This window comes from Carya illinoinensis, chromosome 13 (assembly GCF_018687715.1).
Source record: "Carya illinoinensis cultivar Pawnee chromosome 13, C.illinoinensisPawnee_v1, whole genome shotgun sequence".
Lineage (NCBI taxonomy): Eukaryota > Viridiplantae > Streptophyta > Magnoliopsida > Fagales > Juglandaceae > Carya > Carya illinoinensis.
The window spans coordinates 1,321,376-1,345,414 of NC_056764.1; the positions used below are offsets into that span (position 1 = coordinate 1,321,376).

The 24,039-nt window shown below is 37.4% G+C and overlaps 1 protein-coding gene across 3 annotated transcripts; it reads left to right on the top strand.

The window, feature by feature from the left end:
* Positions 1 to 23,362, top strand: LOC122292908 (DNA-directed RNA polymerase V subunit 1). 3 transcript variants are annotated; one of them, XM_043101466.1, is made up of 18 exons: positions 1 to 336; positions 1,542 to 1,649; positions 2,055 to 2,181; positions 2,304 to 2,419; positions 3,099 to 3,152; positions 5,399 to 5,563; positions 6,589 to 6,747; positions 6,852 to 8,738; positions 8,837 to 9,012; positions 9,597 to 9,672; positions 9,789 to 9,913; positions 11,044 to 11,201; positions 12,610 to 12,884; positions 16,733 to 16,906; positions 18,055 to 18,195; positions 18,309 to 20,032; positions 21,233 to 21,347; positions 22,818 to 23,362. In XM_043101466.1, exons 2-18 carry the CDS (start codon positions 1,569 to 1,571, stop codon positions 23,043 to 23,045), a joined length of 5,781 nt encoding a protein of 1,926 aa, XP_042957400.1. In that variant the 5' UTR covers positions 1 to 336; positions 1,542 to 1,568; the 3' UTR covers positions 23,046 to 23,362. The 3 variants fall into 3 exon arrangements, with proteins under 3 accessions (XP_042957400.1, XP_042957402.1, XP_042957401.1); XM_043101468.1 differs by having other exon boundaries at positions 2,062 to 2,181; XM_043101467.1 differs by lacking the exons at positions 1 to 336; positions 1,542 to 1,649 and adding an exon at positions 1,847 to 1,868 and having other exon boundaries at positions 2,062 to 2,181.
* Positions 23,363 to 24,039: the final 677 nt, after the last annotated feature.

The window sequence follows — 24,039 nt, forward strand, 5'->3', positions numbered from 1 at the left end:
CCGTTTAAACGCAGACCCTGTATTTTTCCGTTACATGCAAAGCTAATTCCACTCTCTCTCTCACAGCGAGGAAGAAAGAGAGATGAGAGAGAGTGAGAGAGCAAAAATCAAAAGCTACACTCCGCCATTTTTGTGCGACCTATTGTTTTACCTCCCTTTCGTTTAGTATACCACACTACCATTTTGTGTCCCTTCACACACCAGAGGCTTTTCTTCACACTCTTTCTCTAGCGCTCACTTGCTCAGTTTCACTCTACTTATTCTGGCATTGAGGCTTAATCTAGGGTTTTAGTTTAAACCCCCTAATTCGAAGGACTGTGGGAGTGGAAATCTGTGGTGAGTATTTGTGTTCTGCCTTACATTTGTCTCTTTTTAGTGTTTGGTTGCTGAGAAAGTGAGGAGACTTAGATGAAAAAGAGGGAAAACCGGGGCATTGTGTTTTGGGTTGGTTGTAATTAGTAAACGAAGAAATAAAAGCATAAAATGGAGTTCTTTTTTTTTTTGGTTCTCTCCTTTGTTTGTTTTGACTTGTTTTCTTTTGGCGATTGGAAGATTTATGTCCCTTTTTTGGTTTTATCGGTAGCAGAGAGGTGAATTCAGGTCCTGTCTCTATGTTTGACCATCACGCTAAAGCCATCTACTTTGTTCCTCCCTTTGGTTTGGAACTAGGGTTTGTGTGCAAAATCACCACTTGACGTTGAAATGAACGGCAAAAGCCAAGTGATTTTGCTCTTCCTTACATGCATGTTAAGTTTTTTGGTGTTTGGCTTCTGCGAAAGTGAAGGAAAAAAAAATTGACACCTCTATTTCCATTTTTCTCTGTGGTTGCTGGGTTTTATCTTTTCTTCATTTGTCTTTGTTAGAATGTTGGTTGGCATTTTGCTGCCATTTGTACCAGAGTTTGGCTTATGGTTCCCCCCAAATTTCCTGGGAGGTTATATGCATCTTGGGCTTTGCATCTATGCATGTCGTTTCCATGATAAGTATATTTTATTTTTCCTTTTTTGGGTTTGTTTTATATATGATTTGAAACATGCTCCTTCTTGCGAATATTATAAATTTATAAGCTCAATTGCAAGTGATAAAGCAAAAGAAAAAAAAAAGAAGAAAAAGAAAAGACTCTCTGTGTGCTTGCTGAAAATAACTAGAGAAGCAAGGAAATGGGATTTATGATATTTTGATTTATCACCATCTGGGACCTTGCTAAACACACAACCACTCCCACCACTTACAAGCACAAACAAGCATGCAAAATCACAAATACAGAGTGGTACACATCTTCCCTTATTATTTTCTCATGTGGTTGCCAAGCAAATTGAGGAATGAGGTTAGGTTTTCGTTTTGTGCCAGTTATCAAAATTTCTTTGCTTCTAGTTCATACAAAGCCCACGAGGCTGTGCTTTTTTTTGTTAGTAAACTTTATATGTAATCTTGTTTTGCCTATGTAAGAGGTCTCCCCTTTTATTAAGGCCTTTCACACCATTGATTAATCGTATCTTGTTCTATATTGTCGACAATTAATCAATTTCTTCCTTTTGCAGTACTTTCAAGGCTATTTTTGGTAACAGATGGAGGAAAATCCCGCTTCAACTATTTTAGATGGCGAGATTATTGGGATCAGATTTGGTTTGGCAACTCATCATGAAATCGTAAGTAGAAGTAGGCTTTTCCCATTTACTTGTTCTATACTTTCAGCATTTATTTATACGAGGGCTCTTCATGGCATTCAATTGATAAGAAACACTTGATAAAATTTTGCAGGAAGATTTTCTGTTTTGTTTTGAGGGGCTTGATCTAGAATCTATTTTGAGTAGTTATTTCGGAATGATGACCAATCATCTACCTTGCAAAGCATTGCTTGATGATTGGTAATTTATAGTTGACTATGCTAAACTATTCTCAAAAAGCATCTTTGATTGAGTGAATACTATGTATTGCCCACCAAATTCACAAGTCACTATATGATTTTGATGTTGGGAATTGTAGCTTTGAATCTTTAACCCAATAACTAAATAAATTTATATACTTTTTTGTTTTTACAATGTTTACATTAGTGTACAGCATCGATCAGTGACTGCCCTATTAGCCATGCCAGTCAACTTGCGAATCCCTTTCTTGGTCTGCCTCTTGAATTTGGAAAATGTGAATCTTGTGGTACCTCTGAACCGGGGAAATGTGAAGGTGCGCAAGTGTTGTTATCTTTATACTGTAGGATATGATAATTCAATATATGACTTGCAAATAATTGTTCCTTTGTATGTGTTAGTAAGATCAACACTTGTTTTTCATTTTGTTCCTTTCAGGGCATTTTGGATACATTGAATTACCAATTCCGATTTACCATCCTAGCCATGTTGGTGAACTGAAGAGGATGTTGAGCTTACTTTGTTTGAAGTGCTTAAAGATGAGAAGGAACAAGGTAAGACCTGATTGAATATTTCCTTTCACTTTATTAAGGCTCCCTTTGATCTCATTCTTTTGTATTCAGATTGGAGACTTAAACCTAAATTTTAATTTGTTCTCTGGGTATTTCCACTCTGTTAATGGAGGAAACACAGAGGAGCTGCTTGTTTTTTATTTTCACTTTTCCGCTAAGAAATTTCTATCAAGAAGCTTGCTTCATAAAAACCATTTTTTGAATTTCCTTCTGTATTATAACATTATATGCTTGGTAAGTAATTATGTTATTGTTTTTTTTCATCGTCTTGTATAATATCTTCTTCACTGTGTCTCCTATTTGTCTTCTCTGTGCATTTGGGTTGACCAACACAAGGTTTGTGCCTGGTTTTGTCAAAACATTGCAAAGGCGACCTTGAACCTTGATGCTGCATGATCTTATTTTCAATATCATCGATACCACTCTTGGCTTGGAATCCATGATTCTCTTATCAGTTATTCTCCCTTAAAGAGATCATTTATGAAAATAATTGGTATACCACTGTGTACCTATAAAAAAAAAAAATTTTGGTATACCACTGTGTATATAAACCATGTTTCTTTGATTTTCATTGTAAACCAGTTATGATCCACTTCGTTTTTTTTGTAATCTTACTATTTCTAAGCTGTGTTTTTATATGCCTCATCTTAATACCATTCAGGTTCCACTAAAGAGTGCTGGTTTGGCAGAAAGATTGTTATCTTCCTGTTGTGAGGTCAGTATAAAATGATCAAACTATATTTTCCTTGTGATTGATGTACATGATGCCGTTCTTTTTTATTTTTGATAGGTAATAAGAAATTTTATTCCGAGTAAATAGGCATAGCCCAAGTACATAAGAAGTGTACAAGAGAATACACCTAAATACAAACTAAATCAAAACAAAATTAAAGAATGGCATTAAAAATATTCATATCCCTCACTAGATTGTTCACCCAAAAATTTAAAGTGCTAAAGAAAAAATCCTTAAATTCCTCCATAGTACATTCACAATCTTGGAAGCACCTCCCATTCCTCTCAAGCCATAAACACCAAACAAACACGAAGGAATCATCCTTCACTCAGCTTTATTGCCTCCACAATCTGCTGCGCCTTCCCAACTAGCCAATAAATCCACCACATGAAAAGGCATCACCCAAGCAATGCCTACCCTTGCGAATAACTCATTCCACAAAACAGTCACCATTTCGCAATGAAGAAACAGGTGGTTAACAGATTCACCATCTTTTTTATACGTGGAGCACCAATCCATCACATATAAACTCCTTTTCCTCAAATTATCGGTAGTTAAAACTTTCTCCAGCGACACTAACCAGCAGTAAGAAAAATGCAACTTTACTGGGCACTTTATCTTTCCAAATGCATTTCTAGGGGTATGTTTTATTACCATGACTATTTAAAACCTTATAATAGGAATTCACAGAGAATCTGGACTTATTATCATTAACCCACAGCATCCTATCCTCCCTGATCAGATCAATCTTTGAATTATAGAGTTTTACAAAAAAAACATCAGCTTCACTCACTTCCCAGTCCTGTAAATCTCTAGAAAATTCACATTCCAATACAGCATATTATTAGAAAACAAGTATGAATCAGCCACAGCAGCCCTTTATTTTTGGCAATCCTAAAAAGGCTAGAGAATGCTAATTTAAGGGGAGAATTACCACACCAAACATCATGCCAAAAGAAAATATTAGTCTCGGTCCCCACTTTATACAGCATGATGCCGTTCTTAGAATCTTAGATTTGTTTTAGTTGTCATTGAGGTGATATTGTTTCTCATCACTCCAACTTATTAAAAAAAATATTGTTTCTCATCACTCCATAGTTCAATACAAGAGTTGTCGTCATTTTTCTGATCTATATTATAGAAATGATTTTGGTTTTGATGGATGAGAATGAATCAATCAATTCCTTGCATCCCTCGAGTGGGAAGCTCATTTTTCTATCGAAGTAAAAGGAGGTTGCCCTAACTTTATTCACGTTATTTTTCTACTCCTGATTGTGGAAGTATTTATGGCGGTAGAGGATATTTCAAGCTTGAGAAAATGTGGCTAAAGGCTTAAGGTTTTGTTAAGAAGGTCAATCAATGGTGGTTTTCTTATTATTCTCGAGGCATGAAGCTTCATTTTGGCAATGTAGTTTAGCAAATAAAATTTATTTGACACTTTATTTTTAAGTTTATTACTTGTAAAAAAAGAAGAAGAAGCATTGAGACCTATATCCTTAAGATTTTTTTGAGGATATAGTAACAACATCTTAAATTTGAGTTAACCCTTGGGGGGCCCAAGTGGTAAGAGCCTTGTTCATGGTGGTTTGCTCCCTCCAACTCTAAGGTTCGAAGCTTGGATGCAAACAATTTCTAGGAGCCATTGGTCTAAGAGATTTTCCCTTGAATTACATGAGGTGCACATGCGGAAAACTCCTTGCCAACGGCATGTGCACCCCTGGGATTAGCTGAGAAATTGTTTTGGACACCTGGTGCCACTAAAAAATTATCTTAAAATTTAGTTGTTACTATATCCTAGAAAATAATTAGGATCATAACTTTTTCCTTGTAGATGTTTCCTTAAGTTGTTGTTACTATATTCTTGTTGCAGTTATAGATTTGAGTTGCTAGGATGGTTTTCATGTAGGATCCCATGTAGTTGGGCTTAGGGCTGTTGCATATACTTTCAGAAACCACATTATAGCTGTTAATATAAACAAGGTGGGTAAGCGGGGTTTATATTTATTGTATTGCCTTGTTATTATTTATTTTCATATTCATTAGCAAGCTCTGTATCTTGCAAGGGATTGGATATTGTTCTTGATTTTATCTTCGTCTTCTTGAAATTAGAACTGTCTCCTAAACTTGTAACGTTCTTTTTTCATCTTCTAGAGGATTTATAATATTTCTCTCTCTCTCTCTCTCTCTCTCTCTCTCTCTCTCTCTCTCCTTTCTGTTTCTCGTTTTAGGATTCTCCACAAGTTTCTATCAGAGAGGTAAAAACCACAGATGGTGCTTGTTACTTGGAACTGAAGCTTCCTCAACGGTCACTTCGGGATGGTTCTTGGAACTTTTTGGAAATATATGGTTTTCGCTATGGTGACGATTTTCATCGAACTTTGCTTCCTTGTGAGGTTTGCTTCCCACTCTTAACCTGTGTTTGCTCTTTGCTATATAGGGAGGCTATTTGAAGATTAGGTTTTCTGGTTAGTTACTTATTAAAAAAAAAAAAAAAGATTTTTTGGTTAGTTGGCATGAAGGCTCAAATTATTTATGTTTAATTTGTCTTGTTATCCGCTGTTGTTTTATCTTGTTTTATTTTATTTTATTTCTTATTTTTATGCATGGGGAATATTTTGCCATTCTACCTATAGCTTAGTGCCCTTCCTTTTCTTTTGGCGTTAGAGTAGTTATTTTTTGGTTTTTCCTGCACACAAACATGCACGCACATCCATAGGTAACTCTGTTCTAATCTCAGTGGTTTGGTTAAGTGATCAACTCATGTAATTCTTATAATATGTCTTGTACTGGTACCATTTTGGATTTGATTGACATTTATATTTTATGCTTATCTATACGTATATGGCTAATTACTTTTTTAATCATGTTAATATAGTGACATGATCATTTTAATGTCTTGTACTTTATTGATTGGCTTACTTTCATTGCATGCTTGCACTAATTCTGTTTGTGGTTTTGGTACACAGGAGTATTTGCTTATGTTGGTAATTATATGGTCAAATCACTGTTATTTGGCTATATTGCTCTATTGTATTCTTAGGTGGGTAGTCTGGATTATTTTTATGGCATGATTTGGCTATGGGTTGACTAATGCTTCTGTCAGCTTTTTAGGTTTGAGGGGTGGCTTGGCATAATTATCTTGATGGCTGTTTAAGTTAGCTGGACTTTTAAAGTATCCCACCAAATATAGACTGAATTTCCAATCATCAGTAGTTGAGTCAAATGCATTGTTTTATAGAGATTTCAGATCACCAAACAGAAATCATATAATGTTAGTCATTAGATTTCAGAAAATGCTGTAGTATTCTGTTTTTTTCTTTTTTTTTGCCATTTTGTTTTGTAGATATATCATTTGCTTGCTATTTGACTTGCTGAAAGTATTTCTGGTACATGTATTGTATTTGACAATAACTAACAGGTGAGGAAAATGCTCAAAAGAATTCCTGAGGAGACTAGGAAGAAGCTTTCTGGAAAAGGGTATTTCCCTCAAGAAGGATATATCCTGAAATACTTACCTGTCCCTCCAAACTGCTTGTCTGTGCCAGAAATTTCTGATGGTGTCAGTGTCATGTCTTCGGTAAGCCAATTAGAAGCAAAGACTAAAAGCAAACTTCTTTGTTTTGTTCCTATTTTATGAGGTTAGATTTATGATATTAGTCGTTGTTTCATGTTTTATTCCAGGATCCTTCCTTGGTGATGCTCAAAAAAGTGCTCAGGCAAGTTGAGATCATCAAGAGTTCAAGATCTGGTACACCAAATTTTGAATCTCATGAAGTTGAAGCTAACGAGTTGCAATCAGCTGTAAATCAGTATCTGCAGATTAGGGGTTCTGTAAAAGCATCTCGTGATATAGACTCAAGATTTGGGCTGAGCAAAGAGCCAAATGATTCAACAACAAAAGCATGGCTTGAAAAAATTAGAACATTGTTCATCAGAAAAGGTTCAGGCTTCTCGTCCCGCAGTGTGATTACTGGGGATGCATATAAAAGGGTTGATGAGATTGGGATCCCCTTTGAGATTGCGCAGATGATCACTTTTGAGGAGAAAGTTAACGTTCACAATTTGAAATATTTGCAAGAGCTGGTAGATAATAAGTTGTGCCTAACATATAGAGATGGTTCTTCAGCATATTCGCTGAGGGAGGGTTCGAAGGGGCATACATTTCTGCGACCTGGTCAAGTAGTACACCGACGCATTATGGATGGGGATATGGTTTTCATTAATAGGCCGCCAACCACTCACAAGCATTCCTTGCAAGCACTTGCAGTGTATGTTCATGATGACCATACAGTGAAGATAAACCCGCTTATTTGTGGGCCATTGAGTGCTGATTTTGACGGTGACTGTGTGCATCTCTTCTATCCTCAATCTCTTGCTGCAAAAGCAGAAGTTTTGGAACTTTTCTCTGTGGATAAGCAGTTGCTTAGCTCTCACAGTGGTAAAATTAACTTGCAACTGGCCACTGACTCGTTGCTGTCCCTAAAGACAATGTTTAAGACATACTTCTTGGACAGATCAGCAACTCAGCAATTGGCTATGTTTGCTTCATCTTCATTGCCGCGGCCTGCTTTGTTGAAGGTTCATTCTGCTGCCCCTTATTGGACTGCTTTGCAGATATTACAGACTGCTTTGCCTGCATGCTTTGACTGTTGTGGGGAAACATACCTGATTAGTCAGAGTGACGTTTTGAAAATTGACTTCAATAGTGATGTTATATCGTCTGTGGTTAATGAAATTGTGACATCAATTTTCTTTGAGAAGGGTCCTGAAGAGGTTTTAAAATTCTTCAATTCTTTACAGCCTTTGTTGATGGAAAATATATTTGCGGAAGGTTTTAGTGTTGGCTTAAATGACTTTTCCATAAACAGGGAGGACATAAAAAATATTCAGAAGAATATTCAGTCTATTTCTCCTTTGCTGTATCACCTAAGAGCAACTTATAATGAGCTGGTGGAGTTGCAATTGGAGAATTGCATCAAAGATGTGAAAGTGCCAGTTACAAATTTTATTTTGAAGTCTGCATTGGGTGATTTAATGGACTCCAAAAATGATTCAGCCATTAACAAGGTAGTTCAACAAATTGGCTTCCTGGGCCTGCAACTTTCTGATAAAGGAAAATTTTATTCTAAGACCTTAGTTGAAGACGTGGCTGCACTTTTTCGTTGTAAATATTTATCTGGAGTTGATTACCCTTCTGCAGAGTATGGATTAGTTCAAAATTGTTTTTTTCATGGGTTGGATCCCTATGAGGAGATTGTTCATTCAATATCTACGAGAGAAGTAATGGTTCGCTCCTCGAGAGGATTGTCTGAACCTGGTACTTTATTTAAAAACTTAATGGCCATCCTTCGAGATGTTGTTATTTGTTACGATGGCACCGTCAGAAATGTTAGCAGCAATTCCATAATCCAATTTGATTATGGGGTAAAGGCGAGAGGTAAGCCCAATAATTTATTTCCTGCTGGCGAACCTGTTGGCGTCTTAGCTGCAACAGCAATGTCAAATCCGGCATATAAGGCAGTTCTTGATTCTTCTCCAAGCAGTAATTCCTCATGGGAGCTGATGAAGGTATTCAATTCTAGGCTAGTTTACGTGAGATTCTTCCACATTAAATGCATAGGTGTGTCTAATTATTGTATATATGTTTTGTATTTGGTCTTTTTCAGGAAATACTGCTTTGCAAGGTCATTTTTAAGAATGAACTTATTGATCGCCGTGTGGTATTATATTTGAATGAATGTGGCTGTGGGAGAAAGTGTTGCCGAGAAAAAGCAGCATATTTAGTAAAGAATCAATTGAAGAAAGTCAGCCTTAAAGATACGGCGGTTGAGTTTCTGATTGAGTATGTTTGCCACTTCAACTGACTTTCTGTTACTTACACATCTTCCCCCTCTCCTTTATTTTTTTGACGATCTCACCAAGATTGTGTATCTAGGGTTTATTCATTTAGATGTTAGTGGTTAATGGTACTGGGCATCTTGAGTAACAGTAATGGGCTTTAATACCTTGGTTTGGGTGGCATTTCCCTATTATTGTATGTGTTATTTTCTCTAAATCATTGAAGCTTAGATATGATCTTTTTTTTTTCCCCCTATTGATCATCTTGACCTATTCTTTTCTAGCTACTTTTCTACCACAGATCCCATGTTATTTTATGTACTTTTTCTCTTCTGTATACTTTGATGCTCTTTTTACTATGATACCCTTTTTATTACCAGCATACAACAAGCTCTCTCCTATTATCTCTAACAATGTTTCAAAGATACATCACAATTTTGTCCATGATAATGTGTCATACTCCTGTTTATTTATGTTTACTTCTATCATCTTTTCAATGTAATTTTCATTCCGTTGGTTGGAAATATCAGGTCATAATGTGTACTGATGTTGTATTCAAAGTTCTAATATCATGCTTCTTACACACAGATATAAAGACCAGCAAAATGTAGCAGAAAGTTCTGAAGTTGATGCAGGCCTAGTTGGTCATATTCATCTAAATGAGGTTTGTACATGTGTATATGTTTAATTTCAATATTTGAGTTATATTTTACAGATGGAATGCTGTTGCTTGCTGCTTAGGGATTATCATTCTTGAGTAACTAAATCTTTGTTCAACAGATGCTGTTGGGAGAGATGAACACTAGTATGCATGAGGTTCTTCAAAAGTGCCAAGAGACTCTTAGTTCATTCCGAAAGAAGAAGAAAGTTGCTCATGTTTTTAAACAGACGATTCTGTCTATCAGGTTAGTTTAGTTTGACTTGTAATTGAATGATATATTTTGTTATCATACGATCATCAGTATAATTTCCAAATCCCTCAAATAATGAACATATACCCCAAAAAAGTGTTTCAATTTTCAGTGGGAACCCTGAGGGGTAGCTCAATTGGTTAGGCCTTGGGTTTGCTCCCCAATGGTCACTAGTTCGAGTCCTCTCAGGGCCACTGAAGGTTTATCTGGCCGTTAACTTCAGGGTCCCGTGGGATTAGTCGAGATGCGCGCAAGCTAGCCCCATCCACGGATATAAAAAAAAAAAAAAATTCAGTGGGGGAAATCTGCGCCCATTCATTGTAACGTGGCTCTGCCACCTAGCGATTGGAAACTTCTTTCGTGAGAGAGGAAGCCTGGACCAAGTAATCCTAATGCCGCTCTTCCAATGGGATTCATTATCCTAGTCTGAATCCCATGCAATAAAAGGGATTTATCCTTTTAATGCAACCTTTAATATTCTTTAATTCTTGAGGACTTCCATCTTCACCACTATGGTTTTAACTAATTGTATCAAAGCCCTATGTTCAGGCTTTTGAGGTGTCTGCAATAACTCTGGCATACTATTGGTGTGACTGGAAATTTTTTTAGTGGCACATGGCTTTGTCTTGGTGATGTCAACTCACAACTTCAAACTCAAGACAAGCTGGGAGGCAAACCCATAAATCCCTTCTCCTCTAGGGAGTCTTGCACTATTGTCCTTTTAGGGCCCTTTGCACGGTATAATTATTTATTTATTTTGGTTAGGATATACTTTTTGTGAACCCTTCAGTTTAATAATTCTCTAGATCTTTAATTTATCGCTCTTAGATTGTATTTAGGTGTGCTATGTATACTTTCTGTGTACGCCGGCTATGCCTATTTCTTTCAGATCAATAATATTTTTTCTCTTATAAAAAAAAAAAAAAAATCTCTAGAAACGAGGACTAGAGGACTTCTCTTTTCCTTTATCAAGTTTTCACAAATTTTGGAATTGGCTGAGTCTTATCTGCACTATTTGTAGTGATTTTCCTCCCTTCTCGCACCACCTTTTTATTGCTATTTAGCACTACACTGAATCTGTGAAAGTGAAAGTTACCTTTTCCTTTATGCATCTTTCTTGCCAGTGAATGTTGCTCTTTCCAGCAATGTGGTGCAAATAGAAGCTCTGGTATCCCATGTTTGATGTTTTCTTGGCCAGACACAAGCGGTATTTATTTGGAGAGGACTGCAAATATCCTTGCGGACATTATTTGCCCTGTTCTTTTAGAAACCATCATTAAAGGTATGATATTTATTCTAAATTTTTTATTATTCTGCTATGTACCTGTGTGTGTACCAGATACGTTTCAGTGATTTTACTCTACCCAAGGCGCATTTGCGGGAAACTTGTGCCTGTGGACCCCCTAGATTAGTTAGGACTGTCGTTCTGGACACCGGGTGCAAATAAAAAAAATTGTCATTGCTAGTGTCAGGTGCATGCTATTTGTGTGTTCTATCTATTTTAATGGCACCTTGTCTTGTTTTTGTTTTAAAGCCAGCTGCTATTATTCATTGATATGATTGTACTCTTCTGCCGATTTGTGGTGACCGTATGATGAATGGCAATGTTTATAATTGAATTTTCTTGTGGGGGATTGTATCATAAAAATGAAAGGTTACTGTTTTATTGTCCATTTTTCATAAAGTTGATGTCATCTTATATCAAACTCAATGCTTTTAATGATCTGCTGTGTGGTTGACTAAGTTGACACAATCTAATGTAATTTTGCTAATGTTCTGAGGGTGATGTTTATGTATTAATTTTCTTTCCACCTCAAATGTGACAAGTAATAATCCACACTGGTATTTTGCTCCTAAGCAATGGGCACACTGCTTATTTCACCAAGAAGCATAGAATTTTGAAGTAACTTGTATTACCCAGCCTTTTATTTTTTGTATGCGTATCATTGAATAAGCTTTTGAACCTCTTTTCACGTTCCTTAATTTGAATGCTGTAAGTTTGCTCTCTAGTTTGGGAGGGATTTTCTGAAACACAAAATATACAGTTTTATTCGTTTTTTAAATGTTGCATTCTTATTCATGTTTCTATAATGTCTCCTGTATACATGGGCTATGCATATTTTCTATCATCGATAAAATTCTTATTTACCGATATAAGAAATTTGTGTTTCTAGAATAGTTATATGTTACCTCGTGAAAATGACCTTCACATATTTGACCCTACATCCTAAGTTTTGCTAACTAGGTGGCATCTTGGGTAAGTAGAACGGGGGTTACACTAAATTTTTGAGTTTATCCAAGCTCTATTAAGCTCATAATTTTCAATAGTTTTCATGCTTTTTGTTTTTGGTCACATGACTGATTTCTGTACATTTTCTGTTTCTTTTTCTTTTTAATTTTTTTAATTTATTATTATTATTTATTTTTTTTTAAAATTCTTTGCTTTTCCTTTGTTAGCATCCTTATGATATGTTTCCTTTTAGTCAGTGTACATCTAAAGGATTAGGCTATTGAAAGGAAGAATAATTGATGTGTGGTCAATTGTTAGGGAAGGATGGCTTCAGAAAGTGTGACTCGAGATTCTAAAATAATCCACTGTTTTAGTGGTCAAGTAACCTATATCTCTTGATATGTTAAGGATGTCAAGGAATCTGGAAGATGAAATGCAGTCTTCCTCTTCAATTGTGCAGGTGACCATCGAGTTTGCTCGGCAAACATAATATGGATCAATCCAGGTACGACAACTTGGATAAGAAACCCTTGCAAGTCTCAAGAGGGTGAATTAGCACTGGACATTGTTCTGGAGAAATCAGCTGTGAAGCAAAGTGGTGACGCTTGGAGGATTGTATTAGACTGTTGTCTTCCTGTACTTCATTTAATTGACACCAGGCGTTCCATACCATATGCAATAAAACAGCTTCAAGAATTGCTAGGGATTTCTTGTGCTTTTGATCAAGCTGTTCAGGTACCTTCCCTCTCCCTCTTCTTTCCCTTACCTATGAATTTCATGTGTTCACATATTGGTTTTCAGCAAACTGTGAATAATCGTCTCTTACCATATGTTCTTCTAGCTCCTCGCGCTCTGCATATTCTGTATTGCCCTTAAAAAGAATATTACTACTCACTTGGAATAGAACACATGCTATCATCAAGAAGCATTATTTATCTTCAGTATCAACTAAGGAAGAACCAATACGATATAGTATAGGTACTACTCAATATGGATATGCAATCCTTATTGTGGCATGGATATGCAAACCCTAAGGGGCATAAAATGCATATAAGCATTACAAAACTGATTTGAAGCTCCCATATACTTGGGCTATGCCTACTTCTCTCATCAATAAAATTATTCTTTACTGACTAAAGAAAAAAAAAAACTGATTTGAAGCTATGAATAGATTTTTTTTGGTGTCCTTTATTGTTTTTTTTTTATAAGTAAAAATATTATATATATCAATAGTAGTAACCAAGTACACTAGATGTATACAAGAAAACACCTAGTCCATACTAGAGAGCGCCTAATGACCCAAAAAGCCCGTGAAAACCACCCAAAATACACCAAGCCCGAATTGGAATGTAAAACGCCTCCCCAACTTCAGCCCCTTGTTTCCCGTAGAAGTAATCCTCTACTCAAAAATCCCACTACAAGAACGTCTTCACAATGTCCTCCATTTAATCTTTCCTCGACTTGAACTACCTTCCTTAGCATCGTAGTTGATTGCCCCCCCTGAGCAGGAGGTTAAAAGGCTCCCAAAGACCCCAATCTGGGCGAGGAAGGCATCGAAAGGAGACCCTACAGGTGGGTTGCTCCTGGCTGATCTCTGGTCCTTGCGAATAAGGCATCGCGGTGAAGGTGACAAATTTGCTGGGGGAGACATATTTTACCTCGGGGATTAATCGAGAATCAGAGCCTTCTCTAGGGCAGTGAAAGTTCTTGGATGCCTCGTCATTAAAATAAAAAAAATAAAAAAAAAAGCGTCGTAGTTGAGTGCCCATGAAAGACGCTTTAACTCCCTGCTTTTCTTAAAATTTGATTTGGTTTCAAGTGCGTGGGTCTCAATTGCAGTGAGTAGTGCTTTAAATTGGTCTTCATATTCTCCATGTGAAAGCCCTAGGATTTGTTGAAACTTGTTAACTTTATTCAAAACCCAATCTGACGGTGAACCTGCTATATCGTTTATCGGAGGAAGAGAAACCAGGGGAACGGCATTATCCCTAGACACAATACCCAACTGCACTCTTGACTTCAAACCTTCCTCCTCATGAGGCACCAATGACAAATTGATAATTTCCTTCCCGCCATATGGTTGGTCGATGGCTATATGGTTGCTATAAATTGTTTTTGTCACCATTATAGGTTCCTCCCTTCCATCAACATTGCTTGTATGTGCTCCACCCCTCGACAATCCTTGTCGTGCCACTTTTTCAAACCCTATTACTCTCTCAAAAGACATAGAACGGGTAGGGGAAGCACTACCTTTTGTTACCCTGTTTGCATCTTCTAAAAGAGGCTCGACTATTTCTTTCAAAGTACTCAAGACCCTGGAGGGACCCCGATCTTCAACTAAAAATGAACCCTGGATAGAAGTACCAACCCCATCTGCAACTGGTGCCTGAGGCCCTACTGCTCCCTGAGGAGGCATAGCATTGGCATGGACAAAGATGCCAGCATCGAACGACCCTATCTGTGACGGCGTTGAAACTTCCTTTGCAAGCACACTTGTGGCCTTCAAACCCGAAGGATCTACCCCCCACCCTCCCTTATCCATTCTCAACCCACCACCAAAGCCCATGACTAGGTCCAGCCATCACATCTCTCACATACTCCATAACTCCCTTCAATTCTTTGACATCCCACAATACCCCCTCCACTTCTCCCAATGTCACCTTACGACCTTTGTCTTCTACAAGTGCCTTACCTTTTCCTTTTGCCCATGACAGTTAAGTTCTAAACAATCCTCAATCCTCTTAGCCACCCATGAAGCTGCCATACCACCTAGACACATGAACTTAGCTATCCTTTTGCTACATTTAGATATACGAAAACTATTTCCTCCCTCCTTCTTAAAAATGAAAGTTTTTTATTCCACTTTCAACCACCTCTCGCTTTCCAATTGAGACGAATCATCATCGCGTGTTGTCATCATCAGATCCAAAATCCCAAATCAAAGATGCTTTGCTGCTTCCGCTTCATCCTTATAAGGAAAAAGCAGATTTGTGCCCACTGCAAATCAAAGGCAGAGACATAGAATGGACTCCTGGTTGCCTGAGGAGAATCGACAATGGAGTTGCCGGAGTTCATCGATCAAATCTGTGGCGGTGGCGGAGGCAAAGGCTCAGGTCGCAGTGCCCCTTAAATGTGTTAACGGAAAAAAACAAAAGAAAAACTCCTAGTCACCAGAGTCCTTCGATCAAGTCTGTGACGGTGGCAAGGCAAAGGCTCAAGTCGCAGGTTGCCAAAGAAGAAAACTCTCGATTCATGGAGGAGGACCGACATTGGAGGCCCCTCAATGGAGTCGCTGGAGTCCATCAGTCAAGTTTGTGGTAGTGGCGAAGGCAGATGCATGGCGACAGTCGTTGATGCCTCCAACAAAGAGAAATGGCAAAAAAACGGGTTCGCTGGAGAGGACCGATGCCAGACGTCCCTCTGCAAGGATATGGGGGCCTATCGGCCTCGTATGTGATGGAGGTGAGGCATCACTTGCCAGTCAATGGTGGGTGAGGGGTGGTGGTGGGATGGATGTGTTTGGGTTTTCTCTCGCTCATCGTGTTAGGGTTTTCTCTTGCTATCCATATGGAATATAGTGTCCTCTATTGTTGCAACAAAACATCGGGAACTTGAAGAATCAATGTGTTTCTATTTCTAGCCTTCTACCAAACACCTATGCAAAGGTTTTCTACCTTCATTTGGTCGTGCTATTATGATGTAACATGCAGTTGTCTTGAGTTAGTGGGATGTCGGTACTTTACCCAAACCATGAAGCTTTATTTTGTCTTCACATGTAACAGGATTGGTCGTGTAATTTGACTTTCATAATCAGTCTCGTTGCAGCTATCTCCTTCAATAGTGATGACGAGGAGTCTCCTAGGCATCTACATTGTATATTTCCTCTTAAGAGCATGAAGTGCAAATTCTGGTCCTATATAGTAGCGGATTAATATAATGTCCCTCACATTGTTGTTTTTCAACATTATCTAGAAAGAAATCCTTCAGTCTTTTGGAGAGCTCTTGCTCTCTAGTAGTTGGTCTTAGCACTGACTGTCTTTGCACTCAAACTTATTAACTGTCCTTGCATTATTGTATCAGAAACTTGTATCAATCATCTTCTGTTCTTTCAGGTCATCCATTTTATTAGTTTGTAGCTACTTTTCATTTCTTGTGTAATGCATTTTTGCATGATTCAAAATTAGTCTGATTCATGCTTCTCATAGTGTTCAAATGGTTTGTACTGTGCCTACAAACAGAACCCCTCCCATTATTCATGCCTTTCTGATGCTTGATGGAAGATTCTGTGCAGTTTTTTTAGACATGGACCTTTTACATTTCTAAAGATTTCATTAATCGGGTTGATTGTTTTGTCTGACTTTTCAACCCTCTCTTCCCGGTTTACATGATGCACCCCATCATAGTCTGGCACATCAGTTCTCTAAAGGAGAAGGAAAGTACTCTTTTTGATTTCACGACATAATAGATCTGTCATCTTGATTTCAAATCTTCAATTCTTAGTACTCTTTTTTCTTTCTTTTTTTTTCTTTTTCTTTTTGGCATAGCTTAAGAGAGAGGACTTAATGCTGTGTCTCTTTTTGCAGCGCCTTGCAACATCAGTGACAATGGTGGCAAAAGGTGTTCTCAAAGAGCATCTCATTCTCCTGGCAAACAGCATGACATGTGCTGGAAATTTGGTTGGCTTCAATTCTGGTGGCTATAAAGCTTTGTCTCGCTCATTTAATGTCCAAGCACCATTTGCGGAAGCGACACTTTTTGTAAGTAATATGAGGCTTGTTATGATTCTCTTATGTCATTCTAATGCTTAGGATTGTCAAAATTGGGATCTTACTCGTGATCAATTCATATCTGGAGTAGATCATTGAAATGATCTAAAATAAAAATATATAGGTCTACAGAAAGGAATGCTAGAAATATGATAAAAAAAAAACTTAAAACACGACCAAAAAGCTAGAGGTTAGTATTATAGAGTATCTCTCAGAAGATAAAGCCCCCAAAAGGCATGATTCTTTGCAAAAAATAATTATAAAAAAAAAATTCCTCGCAAAAGGGGCAAAAATTGGTATCCAAGATAAAAATGTTTGCCCACGTTGGGGAAAAATACATCATGTTCACAACAGTAATTATATGAGAAGATCCATTAATTTCAGCCATTGTCTAATTCATGTATGAGGTCGGTAAAAAAAAAAGTGCAAATTTCAACTGAAGAGACAATGCCTCCGGTGATCTGATTTTACCTTCCCTCCTTAGCATTGAAAAATGTGGCCAAGTGTCCTTAATGGATGGAGCTGGAATCAGTAAAGGGATAATCACCTGAAAATTGAAATATACGTTATGGGTTGCATCCCTTTTCTTTTTAAATTAGTTTTACTTTGGACGTTACACCCAAATGCAAATAACAACCCCATTTCTTAAAATATTAAAATTGGTGGGCTCCTATTTCAAAAAAACTGCCTAATCTTTGAGAACTGCGATGGGACGCCGGAGGCATTCAAAACTTATTTTAACAAAAGTGTTCAAAGCTTTCTTTATCAATGCTGTTTTCCTTTGGACAGCCTTGGTAGACTTTATTGGATTAAACTCTCACACTTAAAAATTGGGTTAAACTTTCATGATTTTCATGTATCTTTTTCTCCTTCTTGCTGGGTCACCCTTGTACACTTCCTGTGTACTTGGTTGTTTTTTATTCTGATATCAGCTATGCCTACCACTGATTTTTGAAGCAATCTGGATTGATTTTTTTAGGTTGGACCATAAAACCATACTACTTTACAATCTAAACTGGGATTTGGAAACCAATAGAGTATTATTCTATATTGTTTGAAAATTTTATTGCAGTAATGTTTCCCTGTCAGATAGACTGTCCCAAGTTCTCATTTCCCCTTGCCACTTTATGTGGTTTCAGACACCAAGAAATTGTTTTGAGAGATCTGCTGAAAAGCGACATGTGGATTCTCTATCGAGTATAGTTGCATCTTGTTCCTGGGGAAAACATGTGGCAGTGGGTACAGGATCTAGATTTGATGTCCTTTGGGACACAAGGCAGGTAAATATGATATAAGAGTTTTTTTTTTTCAAGTCATTACAAAATATTATCAATAGGCTCCCTTGGACTGCTAGAGTTTTGTACCTTTATTTGAATATAATTTTCCTTTCCAGGTAGGACTGAACGAAGAGGGTGGAATAGATGTGTATAACTTTCTACATATGGTGAGAAGTACTGCAAATGGAGAAGAATCAAATACCGGTTGTCTGGGTGCAGATACTGATGATCTTATGCTGGAAGATGAATGTGCAGAGTGGGCTCCCTCCCCAGAGCATAACTCAAGTTTTGATAAGCCATTCTTTGAAGACAGTGCTGAGTTTGAAAATTGTTTAGATAATCAGCCAGGGGAATCAACATGGGATGCTTCTACTAGTTGGGACAAACAAATGACTAGAGAAAATGCTTCATCTGGTTGGGGGACCAATAAAGCTGAACCAGGTGATGTGTCCACAAAACCTGCTGTGGATTCTTCCAAGTCTAGTGGTTGGGGTGCCATGGCTGGATGGGAGAATAATACAGCAACCAAGAATGATTCTTCTGGTTGGGGAATGGGTGGAGTCTCCAAAAAAGCACAAGAGAACTCTTCCACATCCCACGGCTGGGATGCTGTGGCTCCTTTGGGAAAAGTGAGCAAAGATGTTGAGGAATCTGGATGGGAGAAAAATACGGTGACCAAAAATGTTTCTTCTGTTTGGGGGACCAATAAAGCTGAATCAGGTGATGTTTCCCCAAAAGCCGCAGAGAAATCTTCCAAGTCCAGTGGTTGGGGTGGTGTGGCTGGGTGGGATATAAATTCAGCAACCAAAAATGATTCTTCTGGTTGGGGTACAAGTGGAGATCAATCACGAGTTGCTTTTGTCTCCAAAAAAGTGCCAGAGAACTCTTCCAGATCCCACAGCTGGGATGCTGTGATTCCTTGGGGAAAAGGGGACAAAGATGTTGAGAAAAATACGGTTACCAAAAACGTTTCTTCTGGTTGGGGAATGGGTGGTGAAAAATCACGAGATGGTTTTGTCTCCAAAACAGAGCAAGAGAACTCTTCCGGCTCCCATGGCTGGGATGCTGTAACTCCTTTGGGAAAAAGGGACGGAGATGGTGAGGAAAATTCATTGAACAAAAATGTTTCTTCTGGTTGGGGAACAGGTGGAGATGAATCACGGGATGCTTTTGTCTCAAAAAAAGCACAAGACAACTCTTCCAGATCCTGTAGCTGGGATGCTGCAACTCCTTCTGGAAAAAATGCTGGGGATGCTGTAGAATCTGGATCGTGCAGATTTGATGGGAAGCCTCTGGTTGAAAAAAGAACAGAGCCTTTTGATTGGGATAAGAAGGTGACACAAGAGACAGTTCAGTCAACTTCTGGTTGGGTTTCTTCAACTATTGAAGTAGGGACTAGAGATGAGCATTCGTCCCCTTCTGTGGAACATTGCGAGTCACCTGCCCTCAATAATTCATGGGGGCAGCTGAAGTCACCAGAACCTTCACAAGGTTGGGGCTCTTGGAACGAATCTAATCAATTAGCAAGTTTGAACAGTTGGGACTCACCAAATGCTGACGGTGGAAATGAAAGTGAAAGACCTCGGTGGGGAAGGCAGAGTGCAGAACCATTCAAGAAAAATTCGTTTGAAGGATCAAGGGGATGGGGTTCAAATTCTGGAGAGAGGAAATCTAACTGGTCTGCAAAATCTCCTGGAAGGTCACATACTGGTTCTAGTGCTAGTGGAATATATACTGCTACCAGACAGCGATTAGATATGTTCACTTCCGAGGAACAAGATGTTCTGTTGGACATTGAAAAGATTATGCAGTCTATTAGAAGAATAATGCATCAGTCTGGGTATGTTTTTAATAATCCATGCATATATAGCATGAAACAATGTGTTCTTGATGTTCTCTTTAATTCTCAATGATTATATTATATTGCATAATAGGTATCGTGTACATGTCAATCAGTTTGAATGATTATATTTTCGTCAATGGTTATATTATGTTGAGTGTGCACGTTTTGTCATGTTGCGTGTTTGATTTCCATCAAGAATGGGCCGTTAGGGAAATTTCTTCATTGGAGTCAAAAAGGCTTTTTTTTTTTAACATTTTGGGGATCATGGAAAATGTGAGGAATGCTTAAAATTTGATAAGAGGATGCAAATCATAGATTTATTACAATTGAATGTAATGCCACTGCTTTTGGATTACATGTTTGTTTGAAGCAGTTGGCTACAGAAACACTGCCATTCTGATCATCTAAATGCATAACCTTTTGAAGTTGGTTGATACAATGCATCCTCGATTCCTCTATCGGTAGCTTTGATAATTTAATGAATGTGAACATGGTAATTTTATTAACTTTTTCGGGTGACCATGAGTCTGTGATGTAGTTTTGAATTTAATACATTCCATGCAGGATGCTTTTGTGCTGTATCTTTCATGCTTATCCCATTTTCCCAAGGCCAAAGTACTACCCATTTGCTTTAGGCTTTTGTTTATTTCTTGTCATTTTCACTATACCATACCTTTTTTTGGGATTTGACCCTTGGCAAGGTACACCCACTTGGAAGCTGCATTAGGGGTATCACTTAACCCTTATGCCTGGTACCTGTGCAATATTTTCTGGGCTTGGTAATGTAGGTTAACTTTTACGTGTATCACTTGGAAGCTGCTTTTTGGGGTATCAATTAACTGCCTATGTCAGGTAAATGTGCCTTGGTTCCGGTGTACATGGCTCATGCCTTTTTCATTCATATCAATAATATTTTCTCTTACCTATCAAAAAAAAAAATGTGCCTTGGCAGTTACTGTCCACAATAGCCTTCTTGGTGGTTCAGTAATGCACAATAGTTTCTGGATTTCACTTCTGGTTTGATAATTCGATAAAACAAATTCTAACATATAGAGCAATTGTCCTCAGCTTCTTTTTCTTTGATGCCCCATTTTCGACTGTTTGCTTTCTATCTTCTTTCTTTTAGTACTTTAAATATTCCCTGCGATGTGGCATGCTATCTTGTGAAATCTTCTTATTTTAATTTCCTGTGTCAAGGTATAATGATGGGGATCCACTATCATCTGAAGATCAGTCCTATATACAGGATAGTGTTTTTAACTATCATCCAGATAAAGCTGTGAAAATGGGTGCTGGAATTGATCATTTCATGGTATGCTTCACCACAATGTTTTTCTTTGATAAGTCACTACTATGGTTTTTTTTTATGGGTATATGCTTCACTAAAATTTTATTGCCAGTTTTCTTTTTATTTGGAAGTAAGTTTTATAATACTAGGTCCTTGTGGGATAACACCTCGGATACAGGGCATTTAGATGGACTTTGTAAGGCATGCTACGCATTATAGGTTTTCCACGCAGTCATTTTTAACAGAAACAGAACTTCAATGTGGCAAAGTCTTCCAAACAGAATTTCGTTGCCTATCTAACCCAGTGGGTTCAAACTTCTACGAGCAAAGTGAAAACTTTTTGGTGCACCAAATTTGTGCATAGAATTAAAATCAGCGCAGAAGTACTTTAGTTAATGCATGCATTGATGCATAGGCATTGGGTAAAACCATACTTTCTCCAAATTTGAAAGTTAATAGTGAGGACCACATAATTGAGTTCACTTAAATAAATTAGTTTTGCATCTTACGAGTAACTTGTGAGGGCTATCTTGCTGTATCAATTTACTTTTTCGCCCCTTGTAAGAGCTTGACATCTCATATTTTTATCAAGTATTCCACATAGTTGTTTGCAAGATAAATTTTTTGTACTTCTTTTGTCACAAAGATTACTTTGTTGCAATTTTTTTCGCCTAGTGATTACATGTGATCCATACTTTTGTTTTAATTGGTCGGTGAACTCCAGTAGCACATAGCAAATGGATCTAAAACAGGTGATACTTTGCCATCCTATATCTAGCAAAACTCGTTTTCTTGATGTGATTCTAGATTTTATTATCCATTTTATTATCCACGTGTATTATGTGTCTTATGGAATTCAATGTGGCGACCTTAACGGATTAAAAAAAAAAATTTAAATGTGGTGATCTTATTTCACTTGCTGCATATTCTGGAGATGATGCTGAGCTCAATGTTAAAAAGTAGACAAATTAAATGACCTCTTGTTTGTGGTTTTTTTTTTTTTTTTTTCTATTAGGTAATCAGATTTAAACTCATAAGCCATAGCAGGAAATATACGCCGACTGAATTGGCATCTGGTTGGAAAATTTTATTGCCTGTTTGTGGTCTTGCCTTTCCTGTATGGCAATACCCACCTGAGGAATCCTAAACTTAATAATAGAAGAATCTAATGTCTTTGCAGTGTTCTCTTGAACATTATGAAGGACAATTTTTAGGCTTTTGGTAGGACATGGGAATATATGAGTGTTGAATGACGCAACACCCCCCCCCCCCCCCCCCCCCCCCAAAACACATACACACACACCTCCCTTTTTGGTGAAATGCCAATTTGTCTGAGACTATCACAATAATCCCAGTATCTTTGCTTTTTTATTGTAAAATAAAGACCTATAAAATAATTTCCATTTGATCTGGTCGGATATCATCTCTATGCATGGTCTATATCTTTAGTTAGTGGTCTTCATATAATGATACAATGATGAGATGACATTACAGGTTAGCAGGCATATCAATTACCAGGATAGCCGGTGCTTCTACGTTGTCTCAACTGATGGTCGTAAGGAAGATTTTTCCTATCGCAAATGCCTGGATAACTTCATCAAGAACAAGTATCCAGACGTTGCTGAAGCATTCCTTGCAAAGTATTTCAGAAAGCCCCGTTCTGGAGGAAACCGGGAAAGCAATTCCGTTCCAGAGGAAACGGGTAAAGAGCTAGGGCAGTAAGGCTGCTTATGGGGGCCATTTGTTCTGTTAATTGTAATTCTTTTAGCTTTCTCACTCCCCTGATGTAATTAGATAGAAACATTCCGATCATCTGCTATTTTGATTTGTATATTAAGGGCAGATGTTTAGTGTACATCAGCTCCTCCCAACAGAATGCATTGTTTTCCCATGCAGCAGTTCTTGTTTATCCACTACATAGTATCAGGTAGCATGTAACCTATGACGGTGGGTGAGGAAATTCACAGGGGTTTTGTTCTTCTGCTGATATCAAAGTAGTGGCTACTTTCAATTCTTATCAAAGTTATCTGATGCACTCATTCTCGTTCCTTTTTTCTATTATTCTGCCCCATTTTTTATTTTGATTGGTACTGGTTTCTGAGAAGTTAGAGGTCTCAAATTGTGTTAACAGGTTGTGTTTATGTCGTGTTAAGACATGTATATTATATTATATGGGTCAATCCAAACATGACCCATTAAGCTTATCTTATTAAAATATTAAACTCTAATATGACCAATTAATATAATGGACGGACACGACACGATGCATTAGTGAATATTATTAAATAGGTGAATACGACCCAACACGATTTGTTTCAACTCGTTTATATAAATGGGTTGAACAATTCGAAATTAATTTGTTTGACTTAATTAAGTTTAGCATAATTTTATATAAATATTAAAATCATAATATCTATAAAATATATATATATATTTATATATTAATATATATAAGTCACTAAAATTTTAAAATTACAATCTAAACAATAAAAATGGTGAAATTAAAATATCAATAATTTTATTTTTAGGTATAAGGGTGTAATTGTAATTTTAATTTTATTAACTGGTTGACTTGTTAAGTAATCATGTCTTAACAGGTCAATCTATTCTGACTCAAACTCATCAAGACTAAACTCAAACATGTTATTATCATGTAAACAAAGTCTATTGTAAACAAAGTCTTGACTAATTATGGGATTGCATATGCTAGTCTGCA